This window comes from Gavialis gangeticus, unplaced genomic scaffold, assembly GCF_001723915.1.
Source record: "Gavialis gangeticus isolate Ggan-Ray unplaced genomic scaffold, GavGan_comp1, whole genome shotgun sequence".
In the NCBI taxonomy this organism is placed as follows: Eukaryota; Metazoa; Chordata; order Crocodylia; family Gavialidae; genus Gavialis; species Gavialis gangeticus.
In genome coordinates, this window is record NW_017728993.1 from 8,354,082 (window position 1) to 8,367,228 (window position 13,147).

The window sequence follows — 13,147 nt, forward strand, 5'->3', positions numbered from 1 at the left end:
GCCTCCTGTCCGTAATGCTCTTGGAGCACTCTGATTGGTTGTTTCAGTAAAGCCGCCTCCTGTCTGTAATGATCTTGGAACACTCTGATTAGTTGTTTCAGTAACCAATCAAGGTGCTCCAAAAGCGTTATGGACAGGCAGACAGACTAAGACCTTTATTATATTAGAATGACATCACAACAATTTGCGCATGGAGAAACCATCAGACTCCTATAACACTCGAGAGAAAGACATCCATTGACTTCTATGGCACCAGGATTTCACATTGTTTTGGCAAGTTTTCAAGGGCCACATGGGTAGCCCTGCCCCTTGACAGGTGTCCCACCCCCATCTTGTGACCAGAATTGCACCTCCTAACCCTGACCTTTGTCACCAGAAGTCCCTCCCCTTGGCCTCAGAGGGGTCAGCAAGGGGTTTTGCCATCTCAGAACCAGAAAAATACCAAATTATATTCTAAAAAGCGATCATGTACAACATTCATTAATTTGATTTCAAAAATATTTTTTGTCCTGATTTACATGTGTTTGTGTAGTATACACAGAGGTGACTGCACAATAGCTTAAAATTAAGTCTTATTCTTATATATTGTGGAGAGTGGGTGTATGTTTGTGGGTATGTGGGGTGTGGGTGGGTATGGGGGGAGAGTGGCTGGGGTTTGTGTATGGCAGTGCAAGGGGAAGCATAGGTGCATTTGTATGGAGGGGTGTGTGTGTGGGGATTTGCCCTATGAACACATGCACACTCTGCCCCTGTGCCTACACACACACACACACTCACTCTCTCTCTCTCTCTCTCTCTCTCTCTCTCTCTCTCTCTCTGTGCCCCTGTGCCTGCCGAGATGCATACGCACACATACACACCCCTACCAGCATGGTCCCATGCTCCGCGGCCAGGAGCCACAGCCATGTGGTGCTGGAGCAGGGCTGAGGGGCAGGAAAGCAGGGAACTGGCTGGGGGTGGGCAGGGCTGGGCTGCTCAAGCCTGTTGAGGTCTCCCTCTGGATCCTACTGCCCCTAGCTCCAGCCAGCTTTGACAGGGAGCCGGGGCAAATAAGTATTAATTTACTAAATTTTTTAGGGGCTCTGTGGGCTGGATAGAATGGCCTGGCAGACCGGATCCAGCCCACGGGCCGTATTTTGCCCACCCTTGGGTTAAAGTGTGACTTGTGGACTCCTGCCAGGCTGCCATTCCTGTGCTCCTGCAGCAGCCAGAGTCATTGGAGCAGGGCAGCATGGCAGGAGGAGGCCCAGTAAGTTTGCTGCCTGCACAGGTAGGGGATGGGGCTTGCTTGTGTAACAGCAGGAGGGCTTGCACTGCTCCCCCAGGCAAGCAGCATGGGTTGAGGGGGGATGGACTGGGGACAGTGCCTGCACTGTGGCAGCAGCTGGAGAGCTCCCCCCATTTGCATAACAGCGGCGGGAGTGGAGGGGTTCACCTGAATTGCAGCACTGGGACATTCATGGAGCAGTGGTGGGGAAGGTCACAGGGAGGCTTTCATATAGGATGCCTGCCATGGATTTGGGAGTAACTGAAGCTCCAGACTGATGAAACTGGAAGGTAGGATACTTGGTGGTGGTAGCGCCACTCAGACTTGAACAACTGAACTCTGCTCAGTCGAAATTTGGAACTGATTTGGCCCTGGAAATAAAACTCAAAGGCTCAGGGCTTGAATGAAGGATGCCTGCCATAGATTTGGGAAGTAACTGAAGTAGGGGGGTCATGTGTCTTGGTTTGGCCCAGACACTCCAGGATTCCACAGCCCAGTCCTGGCTGGTTGGTCATAAATCCCAGGCTGGAGCAGGGAGGTGGAAGCAGCATGGTGATCCAGACTGGTGTCTGGGCAGGCACCACTGTTTCTGTGCAGGAGCAAGGATGTGCCACGTGTGGGTGGCATGGTGCCTGCTCCAGTCAACTCACCTTGCTCCCACCTAGAAGCAGCGGTGCCTTCCTGGCTGCCTGCCTGGCACACCATGCTGTTCCGCCTCCCCACCAGACTCCAGCTTGGGACTTTTGAGCAACTCTCTGGGGCTGGGCTACAGAATCTCAGTGTCCCAGCCAAACCTGGACACATGGCCACCCTAATCCAAAGTCCCAGACTGATAGGTCTGGGAGGGAGGAGACTTGCCTGGTGGTAGAGTCACACAGACTTGAACAATTTTGCTCAGCTCAGCTGATTTGGAATTATGAACTAATTCAGCCTTAAGCCAAAAACAAAAATTGCTTACGTGGCAGGGGAACTGTATGTGGCTGGTGGTTCCGTGGTATGCAGCCTGTGCCATGTGTGGCCCAGCGCCTGTGGCACATGTAGCATATGGCCCCTGGTCACTCTGAAGCTGGACAGCCCTACTGCGAAAAAATAAAATTAATTTTTAAGGCTGAATGTTCTTAAGAGTCTAAATTTGGAACCTGCTATAAGTACTCCACATGTTTGGTTTGTGTATGAAGACTGAACAGTTAAATATGTAACACCTTAATATTCATGTACAAATAATTTTATATTCACATTTGGGTAACTCATAAACAGGACTCTCAAATTAGGAAAAATTCTGAAAATGTGGTTTATATGACTTGATTAAGTTTAATAAACCAGCTTGTTTTCAGGAACTGCATTGGCTGGTTCCTGGAGCACTGTGTAGTCCATCTCACAGGAAGAATGGAGGCTAGAATGTGAACTATTGAGGATAAAAATAAGTAGGAGGCATTGGAATTGTCATAGGTTGAAATAGTCTGTTCCCATGTGCCAACATTTATTCAGCTGCTTTGTTTTCATCTGTTTAGGTACACAGAGTAACACCTTTGAAGACAGGAAAGAAAAACCTAAACTTGTATTCACCACTGACAGGAACATGCCAAATTGGTCCATTTTCATCTCCCACGAGTCATAATGTACAAAAGCTCAGAAATGGTCTATCAAATGGTTAGTTGAACATTCTCTCTTACTTACTGAAGTATGTTTCTGGTTATTCAAGTTCTTGATTTAGTAACTTATGTCTCATGCAGTATGTCTGATTTCTATTTTCTTATAAGGATTTTGGGCCTTTATTGTGAAACCCGACATCTTTTTGCTTTCTGATTACATAAATGTAAATTTTGGGTTAATTGTTATCCCTCCTGTAGTAGGCTTTACTTTATTTTAATACTGAAACTGTAAATTTTTGTTTTGTACTGAACCAAATTCAGCACTAACAGTAGTAGGAGATATATATCTTCTAACTCTGCTCAGGCTAAACGTAACATGGCAGTGACTGTTACCCATACTTTTCCTCCAACTTCAGCTTTCATTTACAGAGGTGGTATGTACTACCATCAGTCACATTCGCCTTGAATTCAAGGGAGCAAATATTTTGGAGTGGCAGTATACTACTGCAGATTGTTATGAAGGAAAGTCCTGAGGGATTTATGGATTGGAAACACTGAAGGGAGGGCCTATCAATTGGTAGTTCAGGACCATCCTACAATTAGACATGGCCATAAAAAAGCTTAATCTAGCCAAGACAGGTGCTAGTGGAGACAGGAAAGTATTAGTACCATTGTATCAGGTATTAGTAAGACCTTGTTTAAAATACTGTATACAATTCTGGTCACCTAAATTCAAAATAGGTTAATTTAAATTGGAACAGGTGCAGAGAAAGGCTTCTAGGAAAATTAAAAGAATGGGGAGCCTGTCTTATGAGAAGTGATTAAAAGATTTGGACTTATTTAGTTTAGTAAAAGGGAGATGTGATTATTCTTTTAAAATATTTTTGAGATGGTTAATACCTGGGAGAAAGAGGAACTATTTATATTAAAAGATGATACTAGTATAAGATCAAATGGTTATAAATGTAGAGTGGAAATTAGAGCAAAGTGGTGAAGTTTTGGAATGGCCTTACAAGCAAGGCAGTGAGGACAAAGGACCTAAATAATTTCGAGATGTAGGTAGTAAGACCATGGAAGGGCTAGTAGAACAGGGTTGGTATTGGAGCTGGTAATTCAAGCTTGAACATGGTAGGTTTCTGTACACCAGGATTGTTTTGAGGTAAGTGTGATACCTTTTCAAGAATGTGCTTTAGTGTGGTTTAGTTCTCAAGAAAGTCCTTAATTTGTGTGTGCAGATAGTAAGATAAAATAAGAGAGTCCTTCCTTTGTTCTTTCTCTTCCATAAGCTTTTAACACACCTGCAATACTTGTAGCACCATAACGTGTTGTATTATTTATATCATATTTTATTAATTTATCCCATGCTTCAGGGCATCTGATGGTTTCCTTACAGGCCATGAAGAAATTTTTCTTCCTGCATAATTTGGTGTAGGGGCAGAGGCTGTCTTGGTCTGACGCCCTGAACGTTGGCTACAGCTTGAAATGGAAGTTTGGGTAAAGTGTGCTGGTTAGTCTAGTGATATCGAGAAACTTCTTGGATGCTTTGCTGATGGATCTTGTTCATGTGTGTAGGATCAATCCAATTTCTAGATTTGGGATTAAGAAAGGCATATTAAGACTGTTTCAGTTATGTTAATACAACGTCGAAATATCAGCAGCTATTAAAAGATAAGTAGACTTGCACCAAGCATGCTTAGATGATTCAATATTTGAAATTCAAGCAGGTATTCAGATATTTGTCTATACTAGCACTCTCACTATTGTTACCACAGATCAAGTGGCATTGACAGGGAATTTTTTTAAAAAAAGAATCTTTGTGTAGAGCACAATCAAGAAATGTTAGGCTAGGGAATAGAGTTGCACTGACACATCAGTCCCATATCAGATTGGCACTGATATGGGGAAAATAGATAGTATCGGCAGTTGGCTTTTTTTGTCTGATGTGGCCAGTAAATGCTGCATGCAGGTGCACAGCCGCAGCATGCACACAGCCAGAAGTTCAGCCTAGAAGTGTAGAGAGCAATCAGGTCTGGCTAGTAAGTCTGTTGTGTGGGAAGGGGCAAGGGGGGAGGGAAGGGGCGTGGTGGAGCAAATTGAGGCCCCTGCAGTGAGGGAGGGAGGGAGTGGGGCTGAGGCTGGGACAGGTGCTGCCCGGGCAGGGCATGGGACAGAACCACGGCTCCTCCGGGAGGCTCAGGGTGAGGGGAAACTCCCACTACTGGGCACACCCTGGCAGGGCATGAGGGGGCGTGTGCCCCTGGATCTGCATGCGGGGCAGGGCAAGCTGCCACTGTGAGCTGGGGTGGTACTAGGCTCTTCCTGGCACGGGGCCGGACTGGGCTGTGCTTGGGGTGGGTGGGAGCCATGCTGGGAACAGCGGCTGGGGGGAGTTGCAACCACCCCACAATTTGCTGTAGCCCCCACTCCCAGTGCCGCCACCGCCTCCTGCCTTGAGCACAGCCCAGCCCAGCTCCTGCTGAGAACAGCACAGCGCTGGTCCCAGCCCACAGCGGCAGCCTGCCCTCGCTGTACGTGCAGATCTGGGGGCACATGCCCTCCTGGGGTGCATACAGCAGTGGGAGCCACCCCTTCCCCCTGCCCTCACTCCCCAGATGAGCTGTGGCTCTGTCCTGTGCCCCACCCTGCCTCAGCTGGGCAGCGCCTGCCCCAGCCCCACTTCCTCCCCCCCACTGTGGGAGCCTCGATCTGCCCCTGCCCCCCATACCCCTTCCCTCCCTCTGCCCCTTCCACCACAACAGACTTATCAGCCGGATGCCGCTCTCCACACTGCTGGGCTGCATATCAGAATTGGATCAGTATCGGCCTATAAGACTTGTTAAAAATCAGCTGTTGGTATCGGCCCAAAAAATCTCGGTACACCCCTACTAAGAAATGTTAGAAAGAAACATTCAAGGTCAGCTCTTCTCAAGTATGTGAGATTAAAAGTCTTCATGCACTCCCTTTTCAATTACTTGTTATAGTAGAAAATCAGACAAGCACAAGTAGTTTAGGTGGGCCCAGTTTATTTTTCCACTCTGCTTCTGGTCTTCCTCACCTGTCAGATGCTGATTTATTTTTTTTCCTGTAGCTCCTCCTCTTAGCTTGCTCCGTGCAGCATTGGACTGACAGCTTGGTTTTTCAAGTTGTCCTTTTGCTTTGGTGGAAACAGCTAAAACTGGCATCATTCAAGAACCTGAGAATGGAACAGGAAAATGAAGGAAACATTCTTCCAGAAAAAGTCGTGGAAGAAGAGTCAAAAAAGCATTTCTTCTTGTATTTGTTATTGTCTGGATCCCTTCTACCTGGGGATCTCACCCTCCCCGTCCTTTCCTCTGCATTATGGTGCTGGATGGCTGCAGAATCGTTCAGAGCTGTGACAGGTGTGGGTCTTAACTGGGTGATTTGTGCACTGCTTCTCATTTTAGTGGTAATGGCTCTGAATCTAAAAGGATGTTTCCATTTCCATTTTTATTTTTAAACCTTGTTGTCTTGCTTTTGGTCCTTGTTTCTGGACAGCTGCTCTTCCAATTCAGTGTTTTGCCCTTCAGGCTGGCATTGATCCTAAAGACCTTGATGAAAATGACTCTGACGAGGCACTAACATTCCAGGAAAGCTCCATTTTCTCCCCCTTAGTGGAGAAATGCCAAGATAGTCTAGTTTCTTCTCTCCAAGTAGTGAAAGCATCTCTGTATTATCCGTACAGGTCTCAAGCCATGAAAGTTTTCCCATGTCAGGACTTTGTGCCTTCACAGAACTATAGATGCCATCTTCTGCAGATTGTGAGGATTAATTAATACTCATGAGCCTGTATAAACAGCAGTGTCTTCTTGAGAATAGAATCTCCACTTGTGTACGTCCTCAGGTGTCAGTCTTGAAACAGAGTGCCTGAGCTGGAAGGCTTTCTGTGGAAGAATAATTGCATCACTGAGAAGTCTTCAACCAAATAGCCAACTCTTGCTGATCTATTTGACCACTGTCAGTTGAGATTCAACCCCTCTTGTTCCCAAATACTGAAAGCCAATACTTAGGCCTATAGGACAACTTCCTCATGTTCTTTGCAAAGGTTGTCACCTATGCCTTCCTTATTTCCTGTAAAAGGGCAAGTTTTGAACAAGACAAAGTAACTGGTAATTGGTACCTCTTGCTTCCCATACCTTGAGAGTAACCAACATGGGTTTGGTTGATGGGCCTGCAGCTCTTCTGACATCTAGGTCTATACCTTCTGTAAAGAAAGGCTCTTCCAGACCTGGAGCCATGCCATTTACCTTCACAACTAAGTTAGAGACCTCATCTTTATTTCTGAAGAGATTCCTTCTCGTAATTTATCTGTTTTAGTGTAAATCATATAACATTTTTACTTATCCTTCTATTCTGTACTATTCCAGAAAGTTTTTGAGAGAGCTGTCTGTGCTAGCTCCTTAAATCCAGGCTTCAGTGTTCCCAGAATTTCTCACGGGGTTTCTCAGAAGAAGGTTTCTCTGTAAGGTTTCACTACTTTGCAACTCAATTCATCTTACCGTAGCTCTTTTGTTAAATACTTATCTTTTTCCCTTTGAAATCTAAATGTAGCGCTAAATGCTAACCTGTCATTGCTCCTCTTCTCTTTCTCCCCTGTTTTGCCAAGCACTCTGGCCATAGTCTTATAATGTCTATGCTTCGCTTTCCAGAGGGAGAAAGTAGTTCTCCAGTTCTGTCTATTTTCGTCCTATGGCGATCCAAACTTTCATTTTACGTAGGAAATCTTGCTTCTCTTTGCTGTAATCCCAAAACCAGTCTCAGGGTCCAGAGCTGTTACCTGGATGACTTTTCAGTGGTTAAGTTCTCCTTTCCTAATCTCTCTTTTTTTTTTTCTTCCACAAGCTCAGGCCTCTGTGCTGTGCAGGGGGTCTTGCAAATGGTTGAAAGTGTCCGTTATGCTCTGTCAAGTCTTCTTTACCCTTTTTCTTGTCTCTGTTTCCCGCTTCTTGAACCTAGTTATAATGTATGGGGCTAACTCCTACTGACCCTGGTTTGTGTCATTGCTAGTCAGACTTACTTGTCTATACAAGCAGCAGCTCCATCATGGAAAAGCAATTTTTTTCATACCTTTTCAATTATATTCCATAAAGTAATAGCATTAGTGTGTGCATCCACTTATTCAGGATAACCCAATGTGCATTTAGGTCTGTGTAAATGATTAGATAGGACAATGTAAGCTGACTGATTTTTGGTGTTTGCACCTGGAGAAGTTGGTTTGCATCCTGGGAAGAGGAATAACTGGACTATAGAATCCTGTGTCCTGAATGGCTTCACCTTGCCTGACTGACAGACAGGGAAGACGTGATCTGTCTGTGTTGCCCCTGTTTCTCTGCTGGTGTTGCCACGTCAAACAAAACAATTAATGCAATAGGAGAAATTTGTTCTGTTAGCACAAAAATTCAGGTTCAGATTTTGTGGGCGCCTGCAGACAATGAAGTTGTACTTTAGTTTAGCTGCAGATATACCCCAGAAGTTAGCGCTTACATTTTTTGAAAGATGTTTAAATTGTAGGTGATGTGAACAGCCAGGTATAAAATTAAACAGGCTAGCCTAACATGTATGTCCTTGCATTTCTAAACAGCTCTTTCATTCAGTTGAATTAAAAAAATGCCTTTATCCTAAAGCAGTTCTAGTAAGACCTCAGTTCATATACAGATGTCTAAACGTGCTACCAGCTTTAAACAATTTTCTGCTGATCTGCACAGCTCCAGGTTTGTCTTAAGTGTTATTTCTTATAGGAAAAGAAAGCGAGAGAGCAAAAAATAAAGAGAAAATGCCTTGAGGACTAAAATGCCCGTGTATTGGGTTGTCAATGGGAAAGGTGAACATGTACTGTATTTCCATACTGAAATTAAATATGGACATAAGGGAACATTCTTTTTGCCCGTAAAAAGACTGATCACGTGGTCATAGCTGACATTTAGATGGATAATTATTCAGTAATGTAGCAGTAGCTTTTTTTCTGCATTCATTTAGCTACAAAATGGTGGCAGAGACTTACTGCTAGCTCACTGATTTAAAACTGTTATTTAAATACACCACTTTTCTTTTACCCTTGAAGACACTTTTTTAATTTAAATGTTTTAGAACTTTACTAAGTAATATAAAAATATAAGACAAGGTAATTTTATTATAAAAGGAATATTATTGACTTTTCAATTTTTACATTGTATGAAGTATAAGATGTTCCATATATAAATGGGAGCTATTTGGAACACAGTAAATATAATTTTCCACTGAGTAGGATTCTAAATTTAAGTAATACAATAGCTAACTAAAGCCTTCAGGGTATCTAAATATATAGATCAGGCTACAGGTGTTTAAAATATACTGTGTTTTTCACAATTCACTTTGTTGACCTGTCTCATAATTTACATAGGAAGTGGCAAACACTACCAAAGACCATAGCCCATTTTTTGGAACAAAAATTTGTAAGTAAAAGAATCTTACATAATTCTTCTCCTTACATGTTCCTTTTCACCAGTGACTCTAAAGTTCGCTTTTAAATTAATTTATTCATTTGAATCTATTTAGGGTTTGGTCTTTCTATATCACTGGTTTACTGGTAACTTCAGTTGGATAATTGGTTATCTAGAAGTACCTAGATTTAATATTAAATCACTTGGGGCAAAGGACTTCAGCTATTATAGCGGAACAGCTTAAACTTTTATAGCACCTTGTCATACTGAGGAATCTTCATACGCTTTACAAAATATTAAAATTAAAACTTAATACTTCCTACAGAGCTAGCACTTAAATGTAATCATTTTAAAATCCAGGAAAAAATCAACGTGCTGAATGCTTAGGCTGAGGCAAGAAGATGCAGCCATTTGTAAGGTCAAGAAGGTGACCTATAATAGCAAAGGGCAAATGCACCCCAATGTAGGGTTTCCATCTGTACATAGTCACTTAAGCCATGCATCAGGTGCCCATGGCCTGTTGCAGTTTCTCTGCAGAAGGATAGATTTCTGCTTGCAAGTACCTCCAGCCAATATAATAATGTTAATAGAAGTGTGTGTTTGTAGGACAGTATTTATTAATTAATTCAAGACCATTGTTGTGGACTCATTTGGGTCTAAAAGAACCTCTGATTTTTAATGTATATGAAAATGAATAAAATTGACATTCTGTTTGATATGATCTGCTTACCCATGAAAGGACATTAGATCCTAAATCTTACTGATTTAATGCATGCCCTTCTGAGACACGCACTGGTGTCTAGATACTACTTAGGGGGTTTTTTCGATCCAAATTTGGCTGTGTATCTTGAATATGAGAACAAACTCGTGCATCCCCTCATGCTGTTCAGTCCTGTTTTTTCTAAAGAAGAGAAGGTGGAACCCAATAGTTAATCTAAGAATCTAAACAAATAGAAGTCTTATACTGCACTGAAAATCACAAGTATTGTGGTTTTACTAGTATTTGCTAGGAGCAGTTTCTAGGGCTCGACGATCCCAGCTGAAAAGGCTTTGCTCCATGCAGTAGCTTCAAGATCAGTGCCCTTGACAGCACTAGTATTGTCCTAGGCATGATGCAATGTGACAGGATGGGCAACCTGGTTTCTGATAGCTGGAACCTAAATAATTGTGATGGTTAATAAGTATAGAAGCTGACCATGTAGTTACTACCAACGTGAACGTAACTGTAGTTCCAATAAGTCAATAGTGCCAAAAAACTTTCTCAACAAAAAGAAAATAGGTTTACTCTTGGGTGAAAGAGGAAAAAGATTGAATTCTGAAAATAGGTCTGAATTGGTTTATGAAGTCAAACTTACAGGTGCCATGTGAATCTGAATTTATTTTTTTGAGCTTAACGTGAGAAGGTGTAGGGTAGGTTTGTTTTAATGCCATTATCCTCCTTGCCTTCAAATCCTGCCTTAAATCATACTTCTTTCTTAAAACTTGTTCCTTTCCCTGATTATTCCAGTGTTCTCACTTGCATGGATCCTCTTATCACATGTATTGTGTAAATTTGCGATGGACTACAAGCTACATAGGTGCAGGATTTTTTCCCATGCATCAGGTTGCTCAGACAGTATTAAAACTTAGGTCCCTGAATTAAAAGTTCATTCTGTGGTCCATAATGATCTTCACTGACATGATTACAGTGGTAATCTCTCTCTCTCTCCTTTTTTTATTCTTTCTTTTTTAATGTGTCTTATGCTGTCTTTTATACTTTAAATAATGCTTTACTGTCTGATTGGTTGGGTTACCTGACAGAGTGAATGAATGAGATCGGTTATAATTTAAGTACAGTTTTTCTGTTGGTGCAAAATTTTATTTGGGTAGCATTTCATTAGTGCAGGGACTTGAGTCCAAGAAAATCTTATATTGGGTTGTTTCTGAAGGATGTTTAATCTTTAGACAATTAAATCCTTGTTGAAATCTTCCATGTAGGCTTTCTTAAAATTTTTCAGAATAAATTGTTGGCAAGGTTGGGAGAGAATAATACCAAATATTCTGTTTCTGTTAACCTGAAGAGCATGGAAGTAAATTTTATATAAGATTGGTATGGACTACATGTTTTTCTTCCACTACAATAAAATGTCACATTAAATATCTTTTTATGCAGGAAATTTTAGGGTTCAGAAACAGGTGGGGAACTAGCATAATGATTTAGCATATGGCATAAATTGTGTACTTTATTTTTATTCAAATATTTTTTCCCAAAAAGCATAGGTAGAGATGCTGTACAAATGCATTTAAATTCTGAAATGAATGTAGGGCGATACAACAATAGATAAAGGCCTCTTGCAATATAAGTATATTGTGTATTACATGACATTTATAAATGGCTATTAGAATTCCTTGAGTGGATAGCAGCCAAGAAACAGGAGACTTAATTCAGTACTACAGTAACTTTCTTTCCCATTTGATTGTTCCCTTCCCATAGAAATCAGTTTGACTATGCAGCACACCAGTCAAAAAATCATGATGTAGAATTGTTCAACTGTTGTAACAGTAAGCCATGCAGATTCCTTGCTAAAAAAGCAGTTTGTTTACATTGCACTACATGTCAGCTCAGGATGGTGGGATTCTGTTTAATTTTTTTAATTAAAGAAAATGTTGTACGAGTCACTTGTAGTACTGCTTGCCAGGGTAAGGATTTTTATGCAATATATTGCGTATTGAAAATTATTTGTAAGCAGTATATTCCTACAGTCATTGTTCTTTTAACTACTGTAACTGTACTGTAACAGAGTCAGTCATTGTTACTGTAGTTTTAAATCTTCTATAGCTAAAGGTGATGTAAGCCAACAAGGAGACAAATTAAAAAAAACAGACATTTTGCATCTTGCTGTCCCTGTTTTTGTAAATAAGCTCCTTTTGTGGAGCTTTCATCTTTTTTCTACTGCTCCATATAATGTATCTTTTAATTTTTTCCCTGTGTATTTCTTCACTATATTCTGTTTAGGAGAGAGAGTTCATCTGGATGATGCAGAAAACAGATTATCCAGAAGAGGGCAGCCTCAAACAGAAGTGGATAAGTAAGTGTATCCCAGTGTGTGATGTTAAAATGACATGATACTTAGTTGTGACAGATGAATTTTTCTTAGAGAAATAAAAACTATAACAATTGATTTTTAATATTTGAAATAATCTGGGGTGAGGTTTTTAAAGAGTTAGGCATCCACACCTGATTTTTTTTCAGTAGGAATACAGCACCAAAGTCCCTTACTCATTATTAAAAGTCTTCCCCTCCATAAAGATGTATTAAGGAGTACTATAATTAGGGCACTCACAATATTGTGAGAGTTTGGAATGATAAAACACATGTACAAGCTTTAGACATTTTGCTGGAAGTTTTCATAGTAGCAAAGATGCATTGCAGTCTTTGCATCACAGTGTTTTGTGGTAGATTTTGCTACCGCTTGCTTTAAAGTGCCATGATTCTCAGGGCCTTGTTATACATTACTTTTAGGCAGCTCCTGGAGCTCTTAACCCCTGGATTGTCTGCACATTGACACCTTTAAATGGCTCAAAGTTGCACCATTCCAGGGCAGAATTATCTCTGATCTGCATAACCTAACTCCTGTTCCATTAACATGTGGGCAGTCCCTACAGATGTGCTGCCCAAGATGAAGTCACACATCCAGGAGGGGCCAGCAGGGGACTGCATGCTTAGGGGCAATCAGCACGGGTTCATCAGTGGCAGGTCCTGTCAGACCAACCTGGTGGCTTTTTATGATCAGATCACCAGATCATTAGATGCAGGGGTAGCAGTGGACATAGTCTTCCTGGACTTCCGGAAGGCTTTTGACACTGTCTCT

The 13,147-nt window shown here is 41.8% G+C and overlaps 1 protein-coding gene across 3 annotated transcripts in view; it reads left to right on the forward strand.

The window, feature by feature from the left end:
• The window catches only part of ITGB3BP (integrin subunit beta 3 binding protein), a 66,174-nt gene that overhangs the window by 7,254 nt on the left and 45,773 nt on the right, over window positions 1-13,147 (forward strand). For all 3 annotated transcript variants that reach the window (XM_019501177.1, XM_019501176.1, XM_019501178.1), the window contains exons 3-4: window positions 2,779-2,917; window positions 12,292-12,364. In XM_019501177.1, the coding sequence (XP_019356722.1) occupies window positions 2,779-2,917; window positions 12,292-12,364 (212 nt within the window). The remainder of the gene's footprint in view (window positions 1-2,778; window positions 2,918-12,291; window positions 12,365-13,147) is intronic.